The sequence below is a fragment of the Kogia breviceps genome, chromosome 14, assembly GCF_026419965.1.
Source record: "Kogia breviceps isolate mKogBre1 chromosome 14, mKogBre1 haplotype 1, whole genome shotgun sequence".
Classification (NCBI taxonomy): domain Eukaryota; kingdom Metazoa; phylum Chordata; class Mammalia; order Artiodactyla; family Physeteridae; genus Kogia; species Kogia breviceps.
In genome coordinates, this window is record NC_081323.1 from 26,778,140 (window position 1) to 26,796,695 (window position 18,556).

At 45.9% G+C, this 18,556-nt stretch overlaps 1 protein-coding gene across 2 annotated transcripts; it reads right to left on the bottom strand.

The window, feature by feature from the left end:
• Nucleotides 1-16,185: 16,185 nt before the first annotated feature.
• HBQ1 (hemoglobin subunit theta 1) lies at nt 16,186-16,923 on the bottom strand. Of its 2 annotated transcripts, XM_059039222.2 has the most exons (3): nt 16,762-16,923; nt 16,467-16,671; nt 16,186-16,367 (listed from the first exon to the last, which is right to left on the bottom strand). In XM_059039222.2, the coding sequence occupies exons 1-3, from the start codon at nt 16,854-16,856 to the stop codon at nt 16,239-16,241; spliced, it is 429 nt and encodes a 142-aa protein (XP_058895205.1). In that variant the 5' UTR covers nt 16,857-16,923; the 3' UTR covers nt 16,186-16,238. The 2 variants fall into 2 exon arrangements, with proteins under 2 accessions (XP_058895205.1, XP_058895204.1); XM_059039221.2 differs by having other exon boundaries at nt 16,467-16,923.
• Between the last annotated feature and the right edge of the window lie 1,633 nt (nt 16,924-18,556).

Consider the following 18,556-nt stretch of genomic DNA (forward strand, 5'->3'; position numbering starts at 1 on the left):
CTCAGAGACTCCCCCACACACAACATGCTTCTGGCCACTGGCAGGGGTCGGGTATGGCATGGTGGTAGCACCTTGTGTAGGTTGTGGAGTCTCCTAAGTGCACAGAGGCCCCAGGCTGTCCCGGGGGGTGGTGGCAGGGCTGTTTCGGCTGCTCTCCCCTGTCTTTCTGGGGGTCTCTAGCCAGACCCAGAGCTACAATCTAGGGAAGGGAGGGATGGAGGATCTGTGCTGGCCCTGCTGCTGCGTGGGAGCCCATTGCATCCAGGGCAGCTCTCAGGCCCTCGCTGCATCATGTGGATAGAGGGATATCCTCCCAGGACGTAGCTGGGTGCTCTTGGTTGGGCCTGGGGGCTGGGGGGCCGTGTCCAGCTATGGTTTGTGTGATTTGGGGAGGTGGTGTGCACAAGCAGTGCCTCTGGTGGGTCCCCTGCCTGGGAATGGGATGGGGGCCACAGTGGGGCTTAGAACCCACACATGGTCCTGCTCTGGGGAGACTGGGTCAGCTAAGTGGTTTTTGGACTTTATTGCATGTCATTGTCATCTGGAGGACTTGTTAAAACAGGTGGCTTGGCCCCCCCTCCTGCAGACTTTCTCTTGGTGTAGGGAGGGGTCCAGGAATGTAGACCTTTTTTATTATTTTGCAGGTAGATTTTTTTGAGTGAGATAAACTCTCCTACCATGAAGTTCAACATTTTAACCACTTTAAAGTGTATGGTATAGTGGTTTTTGTATATTCACAATGTTGTGCTATCTAGTTTATTACTGTGTAGCTTTAGAACAATTTTATCACCCCAAACCCTGTACCCATTAGCAGTTACTCCCCCTTCCCTCTGGTCTGAACCACCACTAATCTACTTTCTGTCTCTGTAATCACATGATGTGACCTGTGACTAGCACCTCTTACTACTGAGCATGGTGTTGGAGGGTTCATCCACTCTGTAGCCTGTATTGGTACCAAGAATGTAACAGTTTCCTTGGGCTGCTGGTGCTGCTAGTCCGGAACACACTGAGAGCTGGACTGGGGGCAGCAGGAGGGGTCCCCGGCAGCTGGGCCACCAGCTGCAAACCCTCAGTGACATCTCTCCTGGGACGTGAACTGAGCTGCTGTCCAACTCCTTAGAGCAGTCCAACTCCAAGAGCTTCAAGCTCTTGCCACCAGGGCACATGCAGAAGATAACACTTATTCTGTTTGGACCTGAGGAAAAGAGGGTTGAGTCCTGTCCACAGTTGCTGGCGCATTGTATTCCTTTATGTCCACTGCACAGGCCCTAAGCCCGGCCCTCAGACAACCGTTCGTCCTCCCACACCCCTGGGCAGGCTCCAGCACAGGAGGCTTTGGTGCCATGTGGCCCTGGGCACAGGGTCACAGGCAACAAAGCTGATGGATGCTTGAGGACCTACACATCTGCCACCAAGTGCCAGTGATCCCTGGTTGGAGGCAGCCCTCCACCCCCTGCCCCGGGGCACCTGGGAGTCCACTGGGAAAGCCTGAGGGGTCCCTGGGGTCCCTGCATGTCCTGAGCACCCACAGCTCTCTGGCGCTTTCCGGCCTCTTCTGCTCTTATGTCTTTCCCTCTCTGGGGCACCTGCTCCCCGCCCTCCATGGCTGGCTCCCTTCCCCGTGTCATCCCCGCAGCCTGGCCTGACTTCCTTGTCCAGTGCCTGTGGGGCTGGGGGTGCCCGCCCAAGGCGGTTGTGTGAGGAGCACTGTCCTCACTGTCCAGGAGAGAAGTCGCAAGCGGCCAGCCAAGGGGACTTCCTCCACCTGGATCCCAACCACCTTCATTTTCTAATTTTTATTGAGATGTAATTGACAAATGTTGTTATGTTTCAGGTGTACAACGTAATGATTTAATATATGTATATATTGCGACATGATTTTTTTCTTGTGAGAACTTTTAACCTCTACTCCGCAACTTCAAACATAGAACACAGTATCATTGTATATATAGTATGATGCTTATATTTACATAATAATGTGATATATTACAATACAGTATTGTATTGTCATGGGCCTCCTTCTGAAGCTGCTAGTGCCTCCTTTGGAGCCCCACCGAAGTCCAGCCTGCCTGGGAATCCAGGCCAGTCAGCCCCAGGCCAGGCCTAGGCTCTGTACAGAAGAAAGCACAAAACATTTTGTTTAGAGAACAAGGAGCAGGCCCTGCATGTGCACCTGGGTCCAGAGATAGGACATCTCCAGCTCCTGGGAGCCCCCATCTTCCCCCACAATCCCTGTCAGAGGTCTCTGCTCTCTTTGAAAATGACTTACCATAAACAAACACATTTATTGTCCCACCACTTCTGAGCATCAGGGTTACCAGAGCTGCAGTCTAGGAGTCTCATCTGAGGCTGTACTGGGGAAGGGTCCTCCCCAGCTCACCTGGTCGTGGCAGCAGTCAGCGGCTTTCCAGCCTTGGCAGGAGGCTCTCCACAGGGTGGCTCAGGGCAGCAGGTGAGGGAGAGGGTCTCCTAGCAAGACAGGCAGCACGTCAGTCCTGGGAGTGCCTTCCCATTCCTGCCCCAAACCCTGTGGGTTAAAAACAAGACAAGTGGTCTGGGGGTGGGGGTGGGGGAGCGCGGGCAAGAGAGACATGGAGACACAGCAAGTGCTGGAGAGGGTGTGGGGAGCAGTTACCACACAGAGCCCAGCAGAGATCCACTCCTTGAGATACACTTGGGAGCACTGAAAGAGACTCAGAAATCCTCGTACATGCATGTTTATGGTATTCATGGCAGCCAGAAGGTGGAAACAACCCAGATGTAACAGATACAGGGGCAAGCAAAGCCCCAAATGTCTGTTCCTACAATGAGATATTGCTCTGCCTAAAAGGGACTGGAATTCTGATGCATGTCTAACATGAATGAGCCTTGAAAACCTTATGCTGGGTAACAAGCTGGACACAAAAGACCATGTACTGTATCCGTTTCCATGAAAAGTCCAGGATCAGTAAATCCACACAGACAGACAGTAGGTGAGTGACTTTCAGGGGCTGAGTGGGGGAGAGGCATGGAGGGTGACTGGTAATGGACACAGGGTTTCCTTTCAGAGGATGAGAAAGTTCTGGAACTAGATAGAGGTGATGATTGCACACCATTGTGAATGTACTAAGCACCACTGAATTGTACACTTTAAAATGGTTGAAATGGTAAATGTTATGTGTATTTCACCATATTAAAAATAAAAAGCTTGGGGGAGGGATGGATTGGGAGTTTGGTGTTAGTAAATGCAAACTATTATATGTATGTATAACTGAGTCACTGCTGTACACCAGAAACTAACACAACGCTGTAAATCAGCTATACTCCAATAAAATAAATTTTAAATAAAAAGCAAAGCCACACTCAAAGGGAGGTGACAACACGGGGAGAACACCAAGAGGTGGGGTAGTGGTCTCCACTCTAGAGTCTGTCCCCCCATTGTTATTAGTGACACTTCTTTTTACTTCCTTTGTGCCTTTTGTCTGCAAGTCCTTTGTCGGATCTTTATCCTTTCTTTGGATCAGTTAAGTCACATAGTCGGTATAGTTAACAATGTTCTTGGTTTTGTTGACACTGTCTTTTGTGGGGGGCTTTCCATTTGTCATACCCATTCTCTTTCCATTTTTGCCCCTTTTTGGGGGATTGTTTTATTTTAACAATGTTTTTCACTCTGTTAGTTTGGAAGTCATATGCTCTATTTCTATTCTTCTTTCTATTCTTATTCTTCCCCTAGAATTTACAACATGCATACTTGGTATGTTGTGGTTGGCTGAATGATAGCCTCCAAATGTATAGAGGTCCTAATTCCTGAGATCTGTGAACATTCCTTTATATGGCAAGGGGATTTTGAAGATGTGATTAAGTGAAAGATTTTGAGATGGAGATGGTTCTGGATTATCCAGGTGGGCCTAATGCAATCACAAATGGGAGACGGAGATTTGGCCACCAAAGAAGGCCAGGTACACCTGGCTTTAAAGCTGGAGGAAGTGTCCAAGAACCAAGGAATGCAATTCTAGAAGCTGAAAAGATGAGGAGAGGATTTTCCCCCAAAGCCTCCCGAGGGGCATGGCCTGCGGACATCTTGATTTCAGCGTAGAGGAACTGATTTTGGGTATCTGCTCTCGAACTGTAAGACAATAAACTTGCGTTGTTTTAAGTCACTGAGTTTTTGTTATACCAGCAACAGGAAACTGAGTCTAAAGTTAATGATAACATCGTTTGCATGACAGATGGTACAAGGACTTAAGAGGACTTGAGGGCTCTGAACCCCTTCTTGCTTAGTATCGGCTGGTGTTTCGTGTCTGTGTAGGGCTTTTTGGTGGCTTGTTTTCTTAACTCCATAGACATTATAACTTTACATACAATCAGTGTTTGTTTTTACCAGTGTTTTTGTTATTCACTCTTCTTACAGCTCAGACTTCTGAAATATATCCTTCAGTAGAGTCAGGACAGGGTGGGGCAAGTGAGGCACCAGGGGCATGACATTCAAGGAAGAGCTGGGAAGCTACTTCCCTGGTGGTCCAGCCGTTAAGACTCAGCTCCCAGTGCAGGGGGCATGGGTTCTATCCCTGGTCAGGAAACCAGATTCTGCATGCCACAATTAAGAGCCTGCGTGCTGGAACGAAGAGCCGGTGCAGCCATATAAATATTAAAAATTTAAAAAAAGGAAGAGTTCCTCCTTGGTGTTGGTGTCTTGATAATTGATTCTGACTTTTTTTTTTCTTTTTTTTTTTTTTTTTTTCTGTACGCGGGCCTCTCACCATTGTGGCCTCTCCTGTTGCGGAGCACAGGCACCGGACGTGCAGGCCCAGTGGCCATGGCTCACAGGCATAGCCATTCCACGGCATGTGGGATCTTCCCAGACCGGGGCACGAACCTGCGTTCCCCACATCAGCAGGCGGACTCTCAACCACTGCTCCACCAGGGAAGCTCCCTGACTTAATTTTTAAGTTCACTAATTCTATGACTGTTTTGTTAAGGTTATCCATTGCATTTTTATTTTTGATGGTTATATTTTTCATTTCTAAAAGTTCTTTTTCACATGTGCTGTGTGACTTATTATATTTTATGGCTCCCTGCAGATACTTGAAATCTTGTCTTTAATTTTCTGAACAAGCAAAGTTGTAATTGAATCTGACACTTCAGTGGGTCCATTCTGCTGACTCATGTATCTTCTGGCTTTCATGCATGGTGTCGTCTTTCCCCCTGTGCCTGGTGAGTTTGCTAGTCCTGGCCCTTTGTGGCCTATGGTGAAGTGATTTCTTCTAGGGAGGATTTATTTGCCAGGGGTCTATGAGGGAGTCCAGGATCATTTTACACAAAATCCACAGCCTGGAGATTTTGGTAAGGGGAGGACCCCGCTGGTGATATGAACTTCGTCTGCAAAGCCACAGGTATTGGCATGTGATTTCAGTTTATCAGGGAATTGTTTTCCCTTTTCTGCTGAACATAAGGTTTTTTTGTTTTTGCTTTTTGTTTTTTTTCTTTGTCCGTTTTTCCTAGTCCCTGTGTTTGGGGAAAGGATACCCAGTGGGGTATCCTTTTCGGGCCCCAGGTTTATGGGGAAGAGTCACCTTTTGGGTATGTCACCTTGTACTGGCCCTTTTAACGTATGAGCCTGTGAGGAACAAAAATCCCAGCTCAAGTTTGCTAGTTTCGGCAAGTACCTCAGAAGCCAGGTGGTATAGGTTCTGTGACACCTCTCTGAGTTCTCACATTTACTTGGTTTTTGGTCTGAAAATTCCTTATCATCTTGCTTGCCCTTTGTGCTGTTGAGAAGATGGAAGGCATCTTATCCAACATTTTAAATTGTCATAAATGAAGCTGTAGCCTCTTTTCTTACCAGGTTGGAAATGGCAGCACAGAGCAGGCAAAGCCTTGGAGCATGACAGGGTCCAGAGGCCTGAAGGAAGGGTTGGGTATATTTCGAGGAGAGACTCCCCCCAAGAAAGACAGAAAAAAAATGGGCAAAGGTGTCAGGTCCACAGACCTGACAAAGAACAAACACCACCTTGGAAAAGTGGGTGATTCTACAGAGAAGTCAAGATGGAGCAAGCAGCGTTCACCTTCACAAGTAACGAGCTAAACGAGGGCTGCGGGGTGGGGAGTGCAGGCTCTTGCCTCCTGCTCACGAAACTCAGGAGGGCAGTTTTGGAAATTTTATCAAAAAGCCATAGCAATGGGCATACCAGAAATTCCACTTCCATAAAAATTCCCCAAGGAAAGAATTATGTTTGTGCATAGAATTTTTGCTACAAATGCTCAGGGCAAGGTTTTCTGCAAATTAATTGTGAAAGGGCGAAACACATACACATAAATGAATAATCACTCATACCGCCACCACTTTCCTTTTCTGGGGTTAGATCAGGTATACTGACAGCTGTCTTCTCTGCCTCCCTAGTCCCATGCCCATGAATTGCTGCCATCACTTAGTGTGTGTTGTTTTCAGTTTTCTTGTGATTATGTCAATATGAACCTGGATTTATTCTCTACAGTGACCTGTGTATTTTGTTCCATGAGCGTCTTGGCATTGTTCACTGTCTGTGCCCAGAGGCTGACCTCCCTGTGTGCCTCTACTATAATTTTTTTTTTTAAATTTACTTTATTCAAGTATAGTTGACTTACATGTTAATTTCTACTATATGACAAAGTGACTTAATTATGTGTACATATACTTTTTTTTCATATTCTTTTCCATTATGGTTTAACAGGATATTGAATGTAATTCCCTGTGCTATGCAGTAGGTCCTTACTGTTTATCCATCCTGTATATAATAGTTTGCGTCTACTAACCCCAAACTCCCAATCCATCCCTCCCCCATCCCTGCTTTCCCCTTTGGTAACTGTAAGTTTGTTTTCTATGTCTGTGTGTCTGTTTTTCTTTCACAGATAAGTTATTTGTGTCATATTTTTGAATCCACATATAACTGATATGGTATTTGTCTTTCTGTTTTTGACTTACTTCACTTAGTATAATAATCTCTAGGTCCATCTAGGTTGCTGCAAATGGCATTATTTCATTCTTTTTTTGTTTATAGTTGAGTAATATTCTATTGTATATATGTATCACATCTTCTTTATCCATTTCTCTGTTGATAGACATTTAGTTTGTTTCTGTGTCTCGGCTGTTGTAAATAGTGCTGCTGTGAACACTGGGGTGCATTTATCTTTTTGAATTATAGTATTGTCCAGATATATGCCCAGGAGTGGGATTGCTGGTTCATATGGAAACTCTGTTTTTAGCTTTTTTAGGAACCTCTAGACTGTTTTCCACAGTGGCTGCACCAATTTACATTCCCACCAACAGTGTAAGAGGGTTTCCTTTTCTCCACATCCTCTCCAGCATTTGTTATTTATAAGCTTTTTTCTTTTTTTTTTCTCCTCACCACACAGCTCTTGGGATGATCCCTGAGCAGGGATTGAACCCGGGCCACAGCAGTGAAAGCACCGAGTACTAACCACCTCACCACCAGGGAATTCCCATGTTGTTTGTAGACTTTTTTATGAGGGCCATTCTAACTGGTGTGAGGTGATACCTCATTGTAGTTTTGATTTGCATTTCTCTAATTAGAGATTTTGAGTATCTTTTCATGTTCCTGTTGGCCTTCTGTATGTCTTCTTTGGAGAAATGTCTTTTTAGGTCTTTTGCCTATTTTTTGATTGGGTTGTTAGTTTTTTTGTTATTGAGTTGTATGAGCTGTTTGTACATTTTGGAAATTAAGCTGTTGTTAGTCACATCATTTGCAAATATTTTTTCCTGGTCCGTAGGTTGTCTTTTCGTTTTGTTTATGGTTTCCTTTGCTGTACAAAAGCTTGTAAGTTTGATTAGGTCCCATTTGTTTATTTTTTCCCTTTATTTCTATTTCCTTAGGAGACTGACCTAAGAAAACATTGGCATGATTTATGTCAGAATGTTTTGCCTTTGTTCTCTTCTAGGAGTTTTATGGTGTCCTCTACCATAATTTTAAAACTTTTCTCCTATTGATCAATGTGTTGGTTGTGCACCATATTTTTTTCTTAACTTTCTTTTTATTTCTCTGCTCTGATAAACAGATCTGCAAAGAACATCACTGTGCATACATCTTCATGTGTGTGCCTGTTTTCTGCAGGATAAATCCCAGAACTAGGACTGCAGGCCTAAAGAATTTGCACTTTTTGGATTTAAAGGATACAACACCATCATTTGCAGATATTTTCTCCCATTCCATGGGTTGTCTTTTCATTTTGTTTATGGTTTTCTTTGCAAAAGCTTTCGAGTTTAATTAGGTCCTATTTGTTTATTTTTGTTTTTATTTCCATTACTCTGGGAGATGGATCGAAAAAGATATTGCTGCAATTTATGTCAGAGTGTTCTGCCTATGTTTTTCTCTAATAGTTTTATAGTATCTAGCCTTACGTTTAGGTCTTTAATCTATTTTGAGTTCATTTTTGCATATAGTGTTAGAGAGTGTTCTAACTTCATTCTTTGACATGTAGCTGTCCAGTTTTCCCAGCACCACTTACTGAAGAGACTCTTTTCTCCACTGTATATTCTTGCCTCCTTTGTCATAGATTAGGTGCCCATAGGTGGGTGGATTTATCTTGGACTTTCTGTCCTGTTGCATTGATCTATATTTCTTTTTGTGCTGTTACCATACTGTTTTGATGACTGTAGCTTTGTAGGATAGTCTGAAGTCAGGGAGCCTGATTCCTCCAGCTTTGTTTTTCTTTCTCAAGATTGCTTTGGCTATTTGGGGTCTTTAGTGTCTCCATACAAATTTTAAGATTTCTTTGTTCTAGTTCTGTAAAAAATGCCATTGGTAATGTGATAGTAGATTGCCTTGGGTGCATTCATTTTGACAGTATTGATTCTTCCAGTCCAAGAACATGATATATCTTTCCATCTGTTTGCATAGTCTTTGATTTCTTTCATCAGTGTCTTATAGTTTCCAGAGTACAGGTCTTGTCTCCTTAGGTAGGGTTTATTCCTAGGTATTTTATTCTTTTTGATGTGATGGTAAATGGGTTGTTTCTTTAATTCTCTTTCTGATTTTTTGTTGTTAGAGTATAGAAATGCAACAGATTTCTGTGTATTAATTTTGTATCCTGCCACTTTACTGAATTCATCGATGAGCTCTAGTAGTTTCTGGTGGAATCTTTAGGATTTTCTATGTATAGTATCATGTCACCTGCAAACAATAACAATTTTACTTCTTCTCTTCCAGTTGGGATTCCTTTTATTTCTTTTTCTTTTCTGGTTACTGTGGCTAGGACTTCCAAAACTATGTTGAATAAAAGTGGTGAGAGTGGACATCCTGCTTGTCTTGTTCCTGATCTTAGAGGAAATGCTTTCAGCTTTTCACTGTTGAGTATGATGTTAGCTGTGGGTTTGTCATAAATGGCCTTTATTATGTTGAGGTGTGTTCCTTCTTTGCCCACTTTCTGGAGAGTTTTTATCATAAATGGATGTTGAATTTTATCAAAAGCTTTTTCTGCATCTAGTGAGATGATCATATGGTTTTTATTCTTCAGTTTGTTGATGTGGTATATTATACTGATTGATTTGTGGATACTGAAAAATTCTTGCATCCCTGGGATAAACGCCACTTGATCATGGTGTTTGATCCTTTCAGTGTATTGTTGGATTTGGATTGCGAATATTTTGTTGAGGATTTTTGCGTCTGTGTTCATCAGTGATATTGGCCTGTAATTTTCTTTTTTTGTGGTACCTTTGTCTGGTTTTCGTATTAGGATGATGGTGGCCTCATAGAATGAGTTGGGGAGTAATTAGACCGACAAAGGATTAGTCTTCTAATTTACAAACAACTCATGTGGTTCAATACCATAAAACCAAACAACCTAATCAAAAAATGGACAGAAGACCTAAATAGACATTTCTCTTCTCCATACAGATGGCCAAGAGGCACATGAAAAGGTGTTCAAAATAGCTAATTATTTTAGAAATGCAAATGAAAACTACAATGAGATACCGCTTCACACCAGTCAGAATGGCCATCACCAAAAAAATCTACAAACAATAAATCCCGGAGAGGGTGTGGAGAGAAGGGAACTTTACACTGTTGGTGGGAATGTAAGATGGTGCAGCTGCTATGGAGGTTCCTTAAAAAACTAAAAATAGAGCTACCATATGACTCAACAGTCCCATTCCTGGGCATATATCTGGAGAAACACTTGGTTCGAAAGTATACATGTACCCCAGTATTCATAGCAGCACAGTTCACAATAGCCAAGACATGGAAGCAACCTAAATATCCATCAACAGATGAATGGTTAAAGATGTGGTACCTATATACAATGGAATATTACTCAGCCATTAAAAAGAATGAAATAATGCCATTAGCAACAACATGGATGGACGTGGAGATGATCATACTAAGTGAAGTAAATCAGACAGAGAAAGACAAATGTCATATGATATCGCTTATGTGTGGAATCTTAAAAAAATGGTACAAATAAACTTACAAAACAGAAGCAGACTCACAGACTTAGAGATCTCTGTTGGTGGGGGGGGATAGATTGGGAGTTTGGGATTGACATGTACACACTGCTATATTTAAAGTAGATAACCAGGACTTCCCTGGTGGCACAGTGGTTAAGCATCTGCCTTCCGGGACTTCCCTGGTGGTCCAGTGGTTAAGACTTTGCCTTCCAATGCAGGGGGTGCAGATTCGATGCCTGGTCAGGGAGCTAAGATCCCACATGCCTCGTGGCCAAAAAACCAAAACATAAAACAGATGCAATATTGTAACAAACTCAATAAAGACTTTAAAAAAATGGTCCACATTAAAAAAAAAAGAATCCACCTGCTATTGCAGGGGACATGGCTTCGATCCCTGGTCTAGGAAGATCCCACATGCCGTGGAGCTAAGCCCGTGTGCCACAACTACTGAGCCTGCGCTCCAGAGCCCGAATGCCGCAAGTACTGAAGCCTGCACACCTAGAACCCGTGCTCCACAACAGGAGAAGCTACCACAATGAGAAGCCCGCGCACCGCAGCAAAGAGTAGCCCCTGCTCGCCACAACTAGAGAAAGCCTGTACACAGCAGCAAAATCCCAATACAGCCAAAAATAAATAAATAAGTATAGATAGAGAACCAAGAAGGGCCTACCAAAAAAAAAAAAAAAAATATATATATATATATATATATATATATATATATATATATGGTGAGGCAAATTTGGTTATATTAATGAGTTCTGTAGATGAACAAGGTGAACATGAGGTTGATTTGGTCATTGGAACATCCTGATGATGGGTGAATTTTGAGATTGTCTTTCCCTCTTATTCCAGAATAACTTTTTGTGATAATGATAAATTATATACTGATTTTTTTTTTTTTTTCTTTTTCTGTGTCAGGTCTTAGTTGCGGCACACGGGATCCTTCATTGAGGCATGCAGGATCTTTTGTAGCGCGCAGGCTTCTCTCTAGTGCTGTGAGGGTTTTCTCTTCTCTGAGGCACGCGCAAGCTCGGTAGTTGCAGTGTGTGGGCTTAGTTCCCCGCCCAGGGATCAAACCCGCGTCCCCTGCATTGGAAGGTGAATTCTTTACCACTGAACCACCAGGAAAGTCCCTATATACTGATATTTGATGTAGAATTATTCCTAGGTAAAGAAATAAAGGAAATTTTATATATATATATTTTTTGTTGTTGTTGTTTTTTTGTTTTTTTTGTTTTTTTGTGTTTTTTTTGTGGTACGCAGGCCTCTCACTGTTGTGGCCTCTCCCGTTGCGGAGCACAGGCTCCGGACGCGCAGGCTCAGCGGCCACGGCTCACGGGCTCAGCCGCTCCGCGGCATGTGGGATCTTCCCGGACCGGGGCACGAACCCGTGTCCCCTGCATCGGCAGGCGGATTCTCAACCACTGCGCCACCAGGGAAGCCCTATATATTTTTTTTTTTATAAAATTTATTTTATTTTTGGCTGTGTTGGGTCTTTGTTGCTGTGTGCGGGCTTTCTCTAGTTGTGGTGAGTGGGGGCTACTCTCTGTTGCAGTGTGCGGGCTTCTCATTGCAGTGGCTTCTCTTTTTGTGGGGCATGAACTCTAAGCGCATGGCCTTCAGTAGCGGCACATGAGCTCAACAGTTATGGCTCGCGGGCTCTAGAGCGCAGGCTCAATAGTTGTGGTGCATGGGCTTAGTTGCTCTGCGGCATGTGCGACCTTCCCGGACCAGGGCTTGAACCCGTGTCACCTGCATTGGCAGGCGGATTCTTAACCGCTGTGCCACCAGGGAAGTCCAAAAGAAATCTAATTTTTTTTTTTTTTTAAGCGGTACGCGGGCCTCTCACTGTTGTGGCCTCTCCTGTTGCGGAGCACAGGCTCCGGACGCACAGGCTCAGTGGCCGTGGCTCACAGGCCCAGCCGTTCTGCGGCATGTGGGATCTTCCCAGACCGGGGCACGAACCCGTGTCCCCTTCATCGGCAGGCGGACTCTCAACCACTGTGCCACCAGGGAAGCCCCTAAAAGAAATCTACAGCCAGCGGTGTGCTGGAACCTGCTTGTATTGGCTCAGGTTAAGTTGTAGGAATTTTGAGAGCTTGTTGTTAAACACAACCACTATGAAAAATTAAGTTAGGGCTTCCCTGGTGGCGCAGTGGTTGAGAGTCCGCCTGCCGATGCAGGGGACGCGGGTTCGTGCCCCAGCCCGGGAAGATCCCACATTCCGCGGAGCAGATAGGCCCGTGAGCCATGGCCACTGAGCCTGCGCGTCTGGAGCCGCAACGGGAGAGGCCACAACAGTGAGAGGCCCACGTACCGCAAAAAGAAAAAAAAAAAATTATAGTAGTTTACAACTAAATAGGTCATGTGAAAAACAGGTAATAAATACTGAAAGCCAATTACTTTCTAATTATGTACTACAGTTTACTATCATCTATGCTTACATCTCTTGTATCTGGACAGTGGAAATACGACACAATGGCAGCTACTATACATCTCTTCCTTTTTTTTAAAGGTGAAACCGAATCACTTTTTTTTTTTTTTTTTTCCAAACCATGCAGCATGCGGGATCTTAGTTCCTCGACCAGGGATTGAACTGGCACCCCGCTGCAGTGGAAGCACAGAGTCTTAACCACTGGTCCACCAGGGAAGTCCCTATATATCTCTTCCTAATTTCCCATTCAGTGATAACCTGTTTGATAGCCTGAATCAACCATGCTGGCAGTAGTTACACCACGGAAATTGGCAAATGCTACAAATCAGTTCCCATTCCGTTCTTCCTGAGTGCCAGTTATTTAAATATTTACCAGCCCACAACTGTATACAACTGAATTACCCTCCCAAAAGGTTATACTAAAACTTCCACCAGGAGTGTATTGGATCTTGCCTTTTAAAATATTTCCATGACAGGTGTCTTGTTAATGAGCATTTTAATTTGCATGTCTTTATGCATCTTTGCAAATGTCTCTTGGTCATTGGTATACTATTATGAGTTGCCTGTTTGTCCTTTGGCTTATTTTTCTATTGGGTTGACTGGTGTTTAAAAAAAAAGGGGGGTGGGTGGGAAAGAATTTGGATCTTGTAAAGAAAAAGATAATAACCCTTTGCTATTTGTGGCAAATATTTTTCTCCCAGTTCCTCTTTTAACTCTGTTTATGGTGTCTTTTCCTCCCATACCAAGTTTTTCCTCTTTATATCATCCAATGTGTCCATTTTTTTCCAGTGACATTTTGAGGATACCATTTCTTAAGAAAATCTCTCCAAGGAACCTCCCTGGTGGTCCAGTGGTTAAGGCTCTGTTCTTCCACTGCAGGAAGCATGAGTTCGATCCTTGGTTGGGGAACTAAGATCCCACATGCTGCACTGCACGGCCAAAAGAAAAAGAATCTCTGCAAATGTGCCTAGAAGGACCTGGAAGACTTACATTACATGCTACCTTGTCACATGTCTCTGTGGGGCTGTTCTGCCTGTGGGTGTTTGCACCTGTGTGTGTGTGGGGGGGTATGTCTATTCCCTTCTTTTTATTTTATTTTTTTAAATTAATTTTTGCTGTGTTGGGTCTTCATTGCTGCACACGGGCTTTCTCTAGTTGGAGTGAGCAGGGGCTACTCTTCGTTGCAGTGTGCGGGCTTCTCATTGTGGCGGCTTCTCGTTGCGGAGCACAGGCTCTAGGTATGCGGGCTTCAGTAGTTGTGGCATGTGGGCTCAGTAATTGTGGTTCGTGTGCTCTAGAGTGCAGGCTCAGTAGTTGTGGCGCATGGGCTTAGTTGCTCCGAGGCATCTGGGATCTTCCCAGACCAGGGCTTGAACCCGTGTCCCCTGCATTGGCAGGTGGATTCTTAACCACTTTGCTGCCAGGGAAGCCCTCTGTTTCCTTCTTATCTACTGTTTAACCTTCCATGCTTTCAGTTATCCACAGTCCACCCAAGTCCAAGACTGTTAAATGGAAAATTCCAGAAATAATTCATAAGTTTTAAAATGTGCATTCTAGTATTGTGATGAAATTTCCGGGTGTCGCACTGCATCTCTCTTGGGATGTGAACCATCCATTTGTCTGGTGTGTACCACCCATTTGTCACTGAATAGCACTCTTATCAGATGGACTGTCCCAGCATCTCAGTGCTTGTGTTCAAAGTGACCCTTATTTCACTTAATAATGGCTTCAAAGCACAAGAGGAGTGATATGCCAAAGAGAAGACCTCAAGTGTTTCCTTTAAATGAAAAGCGAGGGCTTCCCTGGTAGCGCAGTGGTTAAGAATCTGCCTACCAATGCAGGGGACATGAGTTCTAGCCCTGGGTGGGGAAGATCCCACATGCCGTAGAGCAACTAAGCCTGTGCACACTACAGCTACTGAGCCTGTGCTCTAGAGCCGGCAAGCCATAACTACTGAAGCCCACATGCCTAGAGCCTGTGTTCCACAACAAGAGAAGCCACCGCAATGAGAAGCCTGTGTAACGCAACGAAGAGTTAGCCCCCGCTCTCTGCAACTGGAGAAAGCCCACACACAGCAACAAAGAGCCAACACAGCCAAAAATTAATTAATTATTTTTAAAACGCTAAAAGTTCCAGACTTAATAAGGAAAGAAAAAAATTGTATGCTGAGGTTGCTGAGATTTATGGTAAGAACGAATCTTCTATCTGTGAAATTGTGAAGAAGGAAAGAAATTCATGCTGTTTTGCAGTTGCACTTCAAACTGCAAAAGTTACAGCCACAGTGCGTGGTAACTACTCTGGTATTGAGATGGAAAAGGTATCAAATTTGCACAGCAAGATATTTTGAAAGAGACCACATTCACATAGCTTTTATTACAGTACATTGTTATTGTTGTCTTATTAGTTATTGCTGTTACTCTTACTGTACCTAATTATAAATTAAATTTACTATAGGTGTGTACATATGGGAAAAAACATAGCATGCTTCGGGTTTGGTACTGAGGTTTCAGCCATTCACTGAGGGTCTTGGAATATATCCCTCAGGATAAGAGGGGACTCCTGTCTGCATGTCACACGTGTACTGTTGGATGGATGCCCTCCATTTGTTCACACACTTTCCCCATGTGTCAAGTGGGGAGTGAAGGAATAATGGATGTGCTGAACCCACTGGGATACACAGGCAGGTGCAGCAAGTGGAGTAGTTCTCGTAGTTCTCCGAGTTTTTTAAAGGAAGACGCTCTGAGGCCTGCCTCCTGAGAAGTGTGGCATGTGATCAGGGCTCTCTGCCGGCTCCCTGGTCCGCCCTGTCCGCTGCAGGAGCCACCTCCTTCCACCAGGTCCAGAGTCTGGCAAAGGCGCCTTTGACCCCAAGCCTACCGGTTACCCGAAGTCCCCAGCACGTTCCGGAGGCGCAGTTCTGGTCCGCGCCGGCAGGGGCGCCGGTCCCTAATTTTCTCCCAGGCTGTGCTGCGCGGTTCTAGGTGGATCTGAGGTGTCCGAAGTGGGCAGCCTGGAGGAGGGTCCGGCCTCGCCAGCTTGCAACCATGACCGCCACCTGCCACCCCTTCCCGAGCGGCCGAAGCCCCGGGTCCGCACCGCTATGTGGTCGCGCCCAAGGGCACGGCGAGTTGGGGTTTACCACTTGGGATTTGGGACCCGCTGTCCAGACTTGCTTCAGGCTGCCGTGGTTCGGGGGGGCGTCCGTGCTGGGATCTGACAATTGGGAGTGTGAGACTCGGGCTTCCTCAGACCTCTACTTCCCTTAGGAGGGGCGCCCCCGCCTCCTATCAGGCCCAGGGCGGCTCCCCTAGAGAGAACACGCGCGCACCTGAGGCTTTGTCCGCGGACTTTACTCAAACACGAGCCCCACGCGACCACCCTCCCAATTTAGTGACAGTTGGGGGCCAGCGCCGAGATCACGTGGCTCAGAAACTTGTCGAGCGAGGCCTGCAGGGAGGGGCTGAAGTCTCCGGGGTAGTGCCGGGCGAGGGTCACCAGCAGGCAGTGGACCAGCAGCTGCGGAGAGAGGGAGTCGTTACCACGCGGGTGCACCCCCTTCCCTGACGGGAGCCCCCCCCCCCGGCGACAGGGGTCGGGCCCCGCCGACGAGCTCACCTTGAACTTGACGGGATCCACGCGCAGCTTGTGCGCGTGCAGCTCGCGCAGAGCCGACAGGGCGCTGGGTAGGTCGTCCAGGTGGTCCACGGCGAGGGTCAGCGCGTCGGCCACTTTCTGGCCGTGCTCTCTGACCTGGGCGGAGCCGGGGCTCAGGTCCAGGTGGAGGAAGTAGGTCTTGGTGGAAGGGAAGGCCTGGAAGGTCCTGCGGGAGGAACGGCGAGTCAGGCTGGGGATGAAGGAGGACGCTTTCCCGAGCGGGCTGAAGGCAGGGGAGCCTGGGGCCTGTGCGCACCTCTCCAGGGCCTCGGTCGTGTAGACGCCGACGTTACTACCCAGCTTCAGCCACAGCGCGCGCACCGCAGCCCGGTCCGCCGCCTCCAGCACCATACTGGAGCCCGCCCGGCCGCGCGCTCTGCGCCTTGATGAAGCCCGGGTTGCGCCTGCGCGTATTGGCCCGCGGTCCCCTTGGCCTCCGGTGTTCGCCGCGCCTCTGGTCGCAGAATCTGGCCCCAGGGGCCCGGAGCGCTCCACGGAGCGTCTGCTCCGACCTGGGCCCTTCCTAATCGCCCTGGACCCTGAAGCCCCTATTTTTGAAGGTTTACTCTGTGGAAACTAATATTTAGTATGTATCATTAATATTAGGTTGCCCTGAATTTTAGTATGGATTTTGGCATTGAACGTCAGCTTATTCTACCTCCCTCCCGAATCTATTATGACACCTTTCTGAGTCTATTTTCTCATTTATGGTATATAAGGAAGGTAACAATTTCTTCTTCCCAAGGTTGTGCCTGGTTCATAACAGACGCCCTTTTCTGACGATGAGCATTTATATTGGGTGCCTAGGATATATCCCAAAATAATAGCTAATACCTATAGTGCACTCATGCTGTGCCAGGCATCACTATACATCCTTTTTTTAAAAAATTGCGTTGAAATGCATATAACATAAAATTTACTGTCTTAGCTATTTTAAGGTGTACAATTCAGTGTCTTTAATTACATTCAGAGTGTGTGTAACCATTACCACTGTCCAGTTCCAGAACGTTTTCATCATCCCAAATAGAAACTCTGTCCCCATTAGCCATCATTCCATAACCCCTGCCCCCCAGCCCCTGGCCATTACCAGTCTTTCTGTCTCTGTGCATTTGAGTATTCTGGACATTTCATGTGAATAGAATCATGCAATATATGGTCTTTTGTGTCTGGCTTCTTTCACGTAGCATGTTTCCGAGGTTTATCCATGTTGTAGCATGTATTGACACTTCGTTGCTTTTTATGGATGGATAACATTCCATTTTATGGATATATAGATCACATTTTGTTTGTCCACTCATCTGTTGATGGACATCTGGGTTGTTTCCACTTTTAGCCCAGGCCCTCATTTTTCCTAATAATAAAATAAGGAAGACTGCCTCTTAAAGAGCTCATACTGTGCCACCAGCTGTGCTAAAAGCATGACACACTGAGTCAGGGAACCGGCCATTGCATTTTCTGAGGATGACACTTGGGCCTAGGGAAGAAAGGACATTGCTCTCAGTCGGGGGCTCAGGGCTGGACGACTACCAGGACTGGACACTGGGGGCACTAGGGGCATTCTCCATGGGAAGGAAGCACATCGCAGTGCAGGCGCCCACCCCCAACCCCCCATACCCCGGGCTCTCTTCTCCACTGCTGCACTGGGGAGAGTCAGTGGACCTCAGGGTGATGCAGTGGATTCTGAGTTGGGCTCCCCAAATCAGTTGTTTCGACCCTGTGTCCTGGGGGGGGGTGTACCAGGTGAAAGGGGCATATCCAGGAAATTGCCTGGCTCTGCAATGGCACTGCTCACCCCAATTTCCTCTAGACTGTGCATGTACTTGGGAGGCACTTGATGGGGAGGGGGCACTCAGTGAGCCTCTGAAGAAGTGGGATCTCTGTGTTCTCCCCACCACCCAACTCTGGGAAGAGCCCTGGGAGAGCTCCAAGGTCCTAGGCTGGAGGTCCACCAACTCTCAGCACAAGTGTGTTTGCAATAAAATGTAAAGACAGGAAACAAACCCATTATTTGAGCAAACCCGCGATGATTATGCAAGTCTCTGGAATTAATT

Bases quoted from the DNA above. Each gene is read 5' to 3' on its own strand.
- HBQ1 (XM_059039221.2), bottom strand. From the start codon at position 16,856: ATGGTGCTGGAGGCGGCGGACCGGGCTGCGGTGCGCGCGCTGTGGCTG. The intron at 16,368-16,466 runs GTGAGCTCGTCG...CTCTCTCCGCAG, and splicing joins TGGATCCCGTCAAGTTCAAG to CTGCTGGTCCACTGCCTGCT.